This window comes from Cucumis melo, chromosome 5 (genome assembly GCF_025177605.1).
Source record: "Cucumis melo cultivar AY chromosome 5, USDA_Cmelo_AY_1.0, whole genome shotgun sequence".
Taxonomy (NCBI): domain Eukaryota; kingdom Viridiplantae; phylum Streptophyta; class Magnoliopsida; order Cucurbitales; family Cucurbitaceae; genus Cucumis; species Cucumis melo.
Genome location: NC_066861.1, coordinates 3,634,325 through 3,644,542, shown reverse-complemented (window position 1 = coordinate 3,644,542; position 10,218 = coordinate 3,634,325). Strand labels below are relative to the sequence as shown.

Below are 10,218 nucleotides of genomic sequence, written 5' to 3'. Positions count from 1 at the left end.
ATTTTTAAAAGTGTCTTATTTCATTGCTCATCACTCCAATATTTGAAGCAATGATTTCATAAAATAAGTGAAGAATATTCCATCAATTAGACAATGTTGAGAAAAATTTCCTCACTTTAAGAGAATGAGAAATTATTATAATTTCTCAAAATCCATAGTAGGGATAGTATTTGAATAAATGATTTTTTAAAACATTGATTAGATTCATTTTTTTCTTGGGATCATCTCAGACTTCTAAAGATACTAATCTCTTGCCTCAAGAATGAACAATAACAAACTCTTAAATATTTATATATTTCATCATAGGAGTTTGTTTATGAAAAAGAATATAAGTAATAATTTAAAAATATATATTGGGAAACCTCAATTTTGAATGCTTGAAAAACATGAAAATTATAATTTCAAAGAATTTTTTTTATAAATGATTTTAAAAAAAGAATTTTACGAAAGATTTCAAAATTTCTTAAAGAAAATTAAATTAAAAAGATATTTTAAAACATTTTTAGGGTTTAGGCCAATCTCCTGTGATCGTCGTCGGCCAATCTCCGACTACCATCTCTAGGGACTTCGCCAGTGAACTTTTGACAACCAACTTCGGCGATCGTCGCCAACCAATCTCCAGCCGCTAGTGATCAACCTTAAAATTTTTTAATAAAAACATTTTTAGTATATATAACAAACAAAAGAAACTTGTATATAGAAATATTTTTTTTAAAAAAAAAATAACAAATTTGTGTTTTTATTTTAAGAATTTTTTTTGTCAACATGAATTAAACTTAATTGACATTGTGTAAAAAGTTTTTTTTTAATAAAAATGAATTTATGAAAAACTTTTTCCTAAGTCATTCCAAATATGTTTTTAGTTTAATTATAATAATATTTTTTTAGAATGTATTTTCTCATGCTTTTTTTTTTCCTTCTTGAGGTTTTTCTAAAATATTATTAGGTTGTCTTTTTAATCATATCTCTCTTTTTTTAATTAATATATATATATATATATATATATATATATATATTAAATCAACAACATAATTAATAAAATTTAATAAAATCACATATCAATTTTTATAAAATAAGTTATATTATAAAATTTTATAACAAGTCAATCTCATGTATTAATAAACTAGTTTGTATAAATTGGTGGAAGATTTACTTTGAACTAGGGGTAAGCATCGGGCGGTCGAGGTCGGTTTTCCGACCAAACCACCCCTGAACCGACACCTTGTCGGCACAGAAGTTGGAAAACCGGCTTCAGCCGTCGGTTCGAAGAAAACCGGCCGATCCAACCGTCGGTCGGTTCGGTCGGTTTTTTTCCTTCTTTTTTTTTTTTTTCTTCTCCCTTTCCTTCTTCTTCTCTCCTCCTCCTATGTTTCTTACTTTCTTTTCTTTTCCTCCCTTTCTTTTTTCCTTTATTTTTTTAAATGTGAAATATATAGATTCAATTTCTTTATTTTTTTGTCCTTTGAATTTTCTTTTACAAATATTACGTGGTTTATGGTTGGAGCAAAATTTTCTTTGATAGAGGATTTTAAAAATTAAGAATTGCATTATTTTATTTCTTTTTTTAAACCTAAACTTATAATTATATAATATAGTATATATATTATTTTTTTAAAAAAATTACATGGGTTGGTTCAAATCGACCGACCTTATTGTTCAAACCAACCGATCGACATCTCGGTTTTTGAGTTTCTAGAACTGAAAATCGATCGCCAATTGTATTATTCCGACCGCCCGACTTCGGTTCGTTCGGTTTCAGTTTTTCGACCCACCATGCTCACCCCTACTTTGAACTATGTATTCCAAACATAGTATTTTATATACCTAAATAAATTATTAAGAGATAATAGTACAAAAAACATGATCTAAGATAAATAATATTTATTTTACTGTCATAATTTAAGCTATAATAATCTACCCATCAAACACATACACTACTTCCAAAACAAACAAAGATAATTAATAATTCACATTATAATATTCTCCCTTCCAAATATTATAAGACACATTGTGTAATAACTACTCGACTTGAGTGGGGTTATAGCATTGGACCCTAAATTAATTAAGGATACAACAAAAGTTTAAAAAAATTGCAAATATGGTAAATTTTAACAATAAAGACGAAAATGCCCTAAATCAAGCAATTGTATATTGGTTTCTATCACTCATAGAAACTATTGGTGATGACTACACAATAAAGTCTATCATTGATAGAAACTATTTGTGATAAACTTTATAGTGGATTACTTCATATTACTACTTTACATTAAAGTTACTTTTACTTTTATAGTCTTGAGAAAAAAAGTAGATTATTATTGAAATGTTTGAGTCAAACAAATAGAAAGTATTTACTATACACACAAACTAAATGTTCTATATGCTCAAGCTAAAAGATTATTATCAAAAACATAATGTCACATCATTGTAAAAATGGTGGAAATCTGCAATTTTTACGATCATGACCAGCACGATGACAATGGCTGCATCTTGAGTGACTTTTCTTCTCGCCAGTTGATAGTATTTTTTGTTTTCGCGGTCGTCCTGCTCGACGCTTGAAAGTTGGAGGTAGTATGTTCATGTCAATCCCAATAGACTTCCAATTAGCATGGTTCCCAACCGGACGAACTGATCCAGTATCATCCCACTATCCACTATGAAACACTACTATTGGAAGCTTAGTCATAATTCCAAAACATTACTATTGGAAGCTTAGTCATAATTCTAATATAATGTAGAATTAAAAAAAAAACAGTTATCATCTTAATATTATATTGAAGCATTGATAGAAGACAAAGTGTCTATCAGTGATAGACTTGTATCATAGTGTATCACTTGTATTATATCAATGATAGACTTCTATCAGAGATATACTACGATACAAGTCTATCACTATCATTAATAGACATGTAATTCTACAAAGAAGATGAAATCATATCATCAATGTTTAAAAATAATAATAAAAGGAACATGTAATTCTTTTAACCTAAAAACATGAAATAAATAAAAAAAATTCTATAAAGATTCAAACTGGAAAATTATTAAAATTAGAGGAAACAAATAAAAAGAAAGATCAAATCTAAAATCTTTAAAAAAATCATAGAGAATAAGAGGACGAAAATCATAGAAAATAAGAAGACTCGGTTGGAGATGAAAGAAGGTGTAGTTGGGTAAAGAAGTGTTCTTGACGTAGGAGAAAATCACAGAGACAGAAACGATGGTAAAGATGGAGAAGAGAGAAATTTGTAGGAAGAAAATCGTGGAGAATATATTAGGGAAGAGAGAAAATCGTGAAGAAAAGGAACGACAGTGAAAATGGAGAAGAGAAAATCTGCCAATTTTCTTTTTAAAACGAGGACAATATTGAAATATATTTTTAAAAAATAAAAAAATTGCTATATTTACGAATTATTTAATAAATTGACATGTAATTAATATTTTATACTAAAAAGGTTATACATTATTATAAAATCACTAACTGATAATGACAAAGTTATTGGGCTGAATGGGCTGAGGCAATAAAAGCCCAAAAGTTACGATTCCTCGTTCTCATGTCGGCTTTTCCTGTTGCCGTTCGTCTCCAACAATTCGAAGTGAAGAATTCCAGCTCTCTGTCAAGAAATTCTTCTTCATGAAGCGACTATCATGGCTCTTCTCCGGTGAACGTGTGAGTTTTATCTTTCATCTTTCCGGTACTCTTTGCGATTCTCTTGACAATGCCCTTCATTTATCTTCTCAATCAAAATGATAGCTGAATTCAGTGATCGTCTTTCTGTATGTTCATGTAGAAGCTTGGAAGTGTAAGAGGATATTCCGCCAGCAGAAAGGAGCTGCAAATTCATGGAATTAAGCATGCTATAGCCATTGCTTCTGGCAAAGGAGGTGTGGGCAAATCCACCACTGCAGGTACTTTCTTTTGCTTCTGTTGCCTTTTTCTTAATTTTTACATTTTCGTTTAATTTTAGGTACGGTAACTCGAATCTTCACTTTTGAGTTTAGTTAGTAGGAGTAATCCCGAATGATATTTTCAAAACTTTGATGACAAGTGGTTTTGGTAAAGGGATTATGAATTGTTATTTGTTATTCTAACTTTTCTGATTATGTCTTTATTGCTTGAAGCTGATGTCTAGATTTCTAGTCTGTTATTGAGGCACTAATAAATCTTTTGTACTTATTACTACGTGGTGGTTGTTCTTATACAATTGGATGGGTGGCAGTTAATTTGGCTGTTGCATTAGCAAACAAGTGTCAGCTGAAGGTTGGATTACTTGATGCTGATGTATATGGACCCAATGTTCCAATTATGATGAAGATCCATCAAAAGCCAGAGTTGACTGAAGGTACTTTATAACGTTTTGTACTTATACAAATTGGTATAGCCAACAGTAGTAGAGCTTAAGTGGCATAAAACATGTGCCCTCAACCAAGTGTTTGGGGATTAAATCCCTACATATCGTTGAACAAAAAAAAAGTATAAGTTCAGTTGTTGCAGCACTCATTCGGTCCTGTTGGAAGGACTTGATCATGTTTTCTGTTTTATGCCTGCCTGTTCTCAAACTACCCTTAATGTAAATCTAAACTAGCTTGTAACCTTCAATGGTGCTATAGATTTCTGAACTGGCCATTTTACTGTGGTCGACTTAATTTGGTTCAAGTTTGTTTCCATTTTAGATATTTGATGTCTAACGAAATTAAATGACTTTTATAGCACATAGGCATGAAACAACTAAACTTTGCACAAGGTTTTGATTGAAGTTTTTTGTTGTAGAATGGTAAACACTTAGTTTTCCTATAGGTACCATTAGGGTCTCTCGTTAGAATTCGTATTTTATCCATGTTCTGCCGCATTTACGCTCTATTGCAATAATCCTACTGATCTCCAAGAAATTCTAGTCGGTCTAATATTACATATGCCATCTCATGTGTATTTTCTTGATTTCAAGACAGTATGTTTTCTTTAATTTCCCATGCCTGAAAAAATCTGTTTACGTTAGAAAAATTATAGTCAGCCAGGCTAATCTTATTTTCCTTTTAGGCTTTGAATGTGATTCCTACTGAACATCCCATTGTCCCTGTTTTAATTTTTCTGAAAGAATACCCAATACTATATCTATTTATCATTTGTCTTAAACAGATAGAAAAATGGTTCCTGTTGAGAACTATGGAGTTAAATGCATGTCAATGGGATTGCTTGTGGAAAACAATGCTGCTCTTGTGTGGAGGGGTCCTATGGTTTGTTTTCCCTGAACTTTCTGTTGAGTATTCCTCCAGTATTTCACATCAGTATGCTTTATTACTTCTTTTCTTTCTGATTGATAAGTTCTTCAATTTCTCGCCTCCCAAAGTCGCAATAGATATCCTATGACTGAGATTATAACTCATCCTTTCCATAAATATTTTAGTTAATCTCCTTGAGAGGAGGTTAGGTAAATGAAATTAAAAGGAAAGGGGCTTACCTGGTGGATTGGGACATCATTATTTGGCCCACAGATCAAACAATGGCCCTCAACCGGAAGGAATGTGGTTCCTCTGGAAGAAGAAATGATTTGGGAAACCCAGAAATGATTTGGGAAACCCTTGAAAACTTGAAGTATTTGGTGGTTGATCGCTAGCAAATTAAGTAGAGATAGGAGCGGATCCCTGTTTTGTCATGGCAAGTATTCGAAATTGCATTGTCGGCTTCCCCTCATTTCTGATTGTTCACGCTCAGGGGTAACAACTTTATTTGGGGAGGTTGAGAATTAATGATTATGAAGTTTGTTGGGCTTTTCCCACTTGCTAATGCCCACGTAATGGGAAGAGCCATTGCCTTTTAATGTAATCTTCAACTTTAAATTTTGTAAGTGTCTTAATGTTAGAGAATCACAGATTGCGCCATCCTCTAGAGCATAAATTCAGAACCATGATCAGTGTCCTTCCCAAAAACGAATACAAGCTTGATTACTCAAATTTTCAAGAATCTTCTTGACCAAATCTCTTCCATTCTGATTGTACTTGTCAGTGATACATAATTAAATTTACCTTCACCCACTAGCCTAAGCTTTTGGGTCAATTGGTGATTTAAAATGGTATAAGAGCAAGTTGCCCATGGAGGTCTTATGTTCATGCCCCTGCAATGTTATTTCCTCCCCAATTAGAATTGATTTTCACTTGTTGGACCAGGAGAGTGTTAGTGATATATAATCAAATTTACCTTTACCTACTAGCTTAAGTTTTTGGGTCAATTGTTGATTTGAGAGTACTCTTCACTCAATCATTACCACGTTAATTGAGAATCCAAATCCCTGTTTGTATCCGCATATCTTTTTGTTCCTCTCCTTTTGGAAGTTTCATACTATTGAGAAGATTGAAAGGTCATTTCAACGTATCTCGTTGGAGTATTTGTAATTTGTTTCTGTATACAAACTTAGGAGAATATTTATCATATTATCATGCACTAAGACTCGGGGAATCAATTGCTTAGGGTGGCCATACCTTTTACTCTTGCGCCTGCAGTACTTGGTTCATTGTAGACCACATAACCAGGTTGCCATTGGTGTGTCTTGCTGAGGATTATATGGGTTCGCCATCTGCTCTCTTGCACCTTTAGCCACCATATTTTCATCTCATCCAACCAATGATATTTTTTTATTATAAGAAATTACTTTCATTGATGAATGAAATTACAGAGGGGGAGCAATAATGGCCAGAACCAAAGGAGTTGCATAATATTTCTCCAATTGGTTATAAGAATGAAAAAAGAAGTATATTTGCACCATGCCGTGGCTAGGTAGATAGTTTGTTCCAAAAATGCTTCAAATGACTTATTCTTATTGTGTTGATCGTTTCCTTTTTTGTATTATATTTTATTGTATTGGTTGTATTATATTTGCCAAATTTATTTTTTTTCTTTTTTGTGATGTGTCGTTCTTCTATTTAAGAAAACCCTTCTCTCTTTCTAAAATATACAAAAAGGTTACATTCTTTAGCAAGTTGTTTCTTTCTATCCAAATAGTCCATGGAAAAGCTCGAATTAGGTGAGACAACATAATCTTCTTGTGTTTGTTAAATGGGTGGCCTGTGAGAACATATGTGAGGAGGTTTTGGATGTCCTGTGGGAGGGGGGTTGACCATCCAAAGGTAGCGGTGATTTCCATCCAGAAGCATTAAGCAAATTTACCATGAATGAAGAGATGGCTAGCAGTTTCGTAGTCCATGAAGAGACCTGACAGCATTGAGGAGATAATGCAATGTGTGGGCGTCGTCTTTGGATTTTATCATTAGTGTTGATGGCATTGTGTCCAATTTCCCATAAGTAGAATTTGACTTTTTTGGGATAGAAGTCAGTCCATATACTATTGACGAGGGAAGAATTGGTATTTTCTCCGTTGTTGTCAAGATCCATAGTAAGTGTCTTGGTGGAGAAATTACTGTTTTCGTCAAGATTCCAAATCCACCTGTCTCTAAAATGAGAATGATTAACAGGTGCAAGGAGATTCATCAAAGCCAACCAATCTTCAAATTCTTCTTCTTTCAAGTTTCTCCTATAAGAATATCTGTGTTGTTCTTCCCAGAAATTATTCACAGAAGCAAGTTTGTTTTAGTTAGATTGTAAAGGCGAGGGAAGTTAGACAAGAGGGGAGCATTATTAATCCAACAATCATGTTTGTGGTTACCGTTCCCCACCTGGATTGTAACTCTCCTTTTTTAGGTCAAGCTTCTGAAGAAGGGATCTCCATGGTCTTTTGAAATTGTCGGAGAAAGAAGAATCCAACCAAAGTCATTTAAACCCCTCTCTGGGAAAAATGGAACTTCAGGTCTCTTCCCTGTTACGACCTCCAGCAAGAGAACTCCAAAGATATAAACGTTTATACATTTGACTTCTTTGGTGGAACTTTATGATTTTACCTTCTTGTTGATTGCTTGAAGAGCCTGAAACCTCTATGTAATTGTGTTCCAAGTTGTTCTTTCTTTTGTGGTCTTTGTAGTCTAGAGACATTTTTCCTATTTTTCCGAGAAGAATCCTAGATAATATGTTGTCAATCAGCCTTGGACAGTTTGATTGAACTTAAATGCTTGCTTCTCTTGTACGCACAACCATGTACTTCAAAAGACTGATTAGAGAATAATTTGTTTCCATCATTGAACTCTTTCCACATTTCTTTAAAACTTGACTAATTTCGCAGATTTCAAGTGCTCTAGACAAAATGACGAGGGGAGTTTCCTGGGGTGATCTCGATATTCTTGTTGTTGATATGCCTCCTGGTACAGGCGATGTTCAGATTACTATGTCACAGAGACTGTCGCTCTCTGGTAGGTAAAAATTTGTGGCTGCACCCTTTTGTTTTTTGGCAGGTTTCTCATTGACTTGTGTTTTTAATCCAAATCCTATCTGTATCAAGTTATCTCCAAGTATGATGGTAAAAATATCACGGTTTCTCATATATGATATATATTGTTATTTCACAAATTTATTTGTTTGTCACCACTTATAATTCATTTTCTTTGCTGCTAGGTGCATTGATCGTTTCAACGCCTCAGGATGTTGCATTAATGGATGCTCGTAGGGGAATTAAAATGTTCTCTAATGTTCATGTTCCGGTGTGGAATTTCTCTTTGTTGTTATTTTGCTAAATTTCCAAACTATCTCGATTGTGAAGTTGTGTCCACTATCAACATCCTATAAAGTAAAAAGTTTTTACAATCATGTGGTTAAGATGTTTATAGATAATCCTTAGGGGCGTTTGAGGCGAGGAGTGACTTATAATAGTTTGAGAATTGTAATTGTCTGAGGACTATAATAGTTTGCATTTAGGGTGTAGACTATTATCTTAACTTTCATCGACGTTGCTTCCTTTTGTGGTGGCTGCTATATTGGTGTTTTCGCTTTGGCGTGACCTTCTATTTTTATTTGGTAAATACTAGGAGTTTAGTGAGAGAGGGTGTGTGAAAAAGAGGAGAAAGGGAGTGAGAACATGTATAATCATAATACTAGGATTAGGATTTCCTAATCCAATAGGCCAAATAGCCCACTCCACTCCTCTCTAATCCTAGGGGCAAACAGCCTTTAGTGTTTACCATACTATTCTGTTCCCATGCATCCTCACAGTGATAAGAATCTGAGTATCAACTCTCTTCATTTTCACACACATTGCTAAGTTTTCTGAATGTTATTGACTGCTGCTTTAGATTTTGGGAATCGTAGAGAACATGAGCTACTTTACTTGTCCACATTGTGGCGAACGCTCGTATATCTTTGGGAATGGAGGAAGTCGTAAGGCAGCTGATGAGATGTGTATCACATTTCTTGGTGAGGTAAACGCTAAGATAACCCATTTGAATTACTATTCATGACCAATTATCTTGATTTTCACGTGATAATGTCATAAAGAATACACAAGTACTGGGGTGGACACTAAAACAAACCGAACCAAACCAAAAATTTTGGTTTATACTGAATCTTTGGTTTCGTTCGATTTTGGATTTGAAAACCAAATCCAAAACCGAACTGAACATCTACGACTCAATCCGGTTTGGCATATTATATTTTGAATATTTTTTGTTCGATTCGATTCGATTGGGCCCCCAAATCGGATCGAACTGATTCATGAATGCCTCTAATGAGTACATGCATCATCAATGAAAGAATTTCTACATTGTTTCAGGTACCATTAGAAGAGAAGAATAGAAAATGTTGTGATGAAGGTATCCCTATTGTAATATCAGAGCCAAATTCCTTAGTTTCTATAGCATATGTGGAAATTGCGCAGAAGGTCATGGAGCAAATTGAGGAAGTGGATAGGCAAAAACTACTCCATCCAAAGATTCAACTATAACCACACAAACCCCCCTTTGGGAGATTTGTTTTTCTTTTTGATAGAGGAATAGAACATAATATATTCAAGTGAAGGAGTGCATGTGGATTGCCGCACTACTATGCTAGTTTTCACTTATTTTAAATAATTATATCAACATTCTCAATGATGAGATATGTATTTAGGTTTTTCTGGCCCATTGATTATTTGTGTGCTTGAATTACACACACTTGGAAGAGAGGTGATTTAAACTAGGATAAAAGTGTTGATATAATTAGATTTATAGTTTTTCTTTGGTCAATAAGTGATTTAAACATGATATTAAAGTAGGAAGTCACGTATTCAAAGCATTGTAATACCATTTATTTCTCAATTAATATTGATTTTACAAATTTTTGTGTTTTGAAGTATCGGTATAGTTAAGTTT

At 33.5% G+C, this 10,218-nt stretch overlaps 1 protein-coding gene across 1 annotated transcript; it reads left to right on the top strand.

Annotated features, from left to right (window-relative positions):
* The first annotated feature begins 3,508 nt into the window (after positions 1-3,508).
* Positions 3,509-9,990, top strand: LOC103491273 (iron-sulfur protein required for NADH dehydrogenase, mitochondrial). Its single transcript, XM_008451152.3, has 8 exons — positions 3,509-3,664; positions 3,786-3,903; positions 4,215-4,337; positions 5,132-5,229; positions 8,163-8,289; positions 8,492-8,577; positions 9,166-9,291; positions 9,642-9,990. The coding sequence occupies exons 1-8, from the start codon at positions 3,629-3,631 to the stop codon at positions 9,810-9,812; spliced, it is 885 nt and encodes a 294-aa protein (XP_008449374.1). The 5' UTR covers positions 3,509-3,628; the 3' UTR covers positions 9,813-9,990.
* The last annotated feature ends 228 nt before the right edge of the window (positions 9,991-10,218 follow it).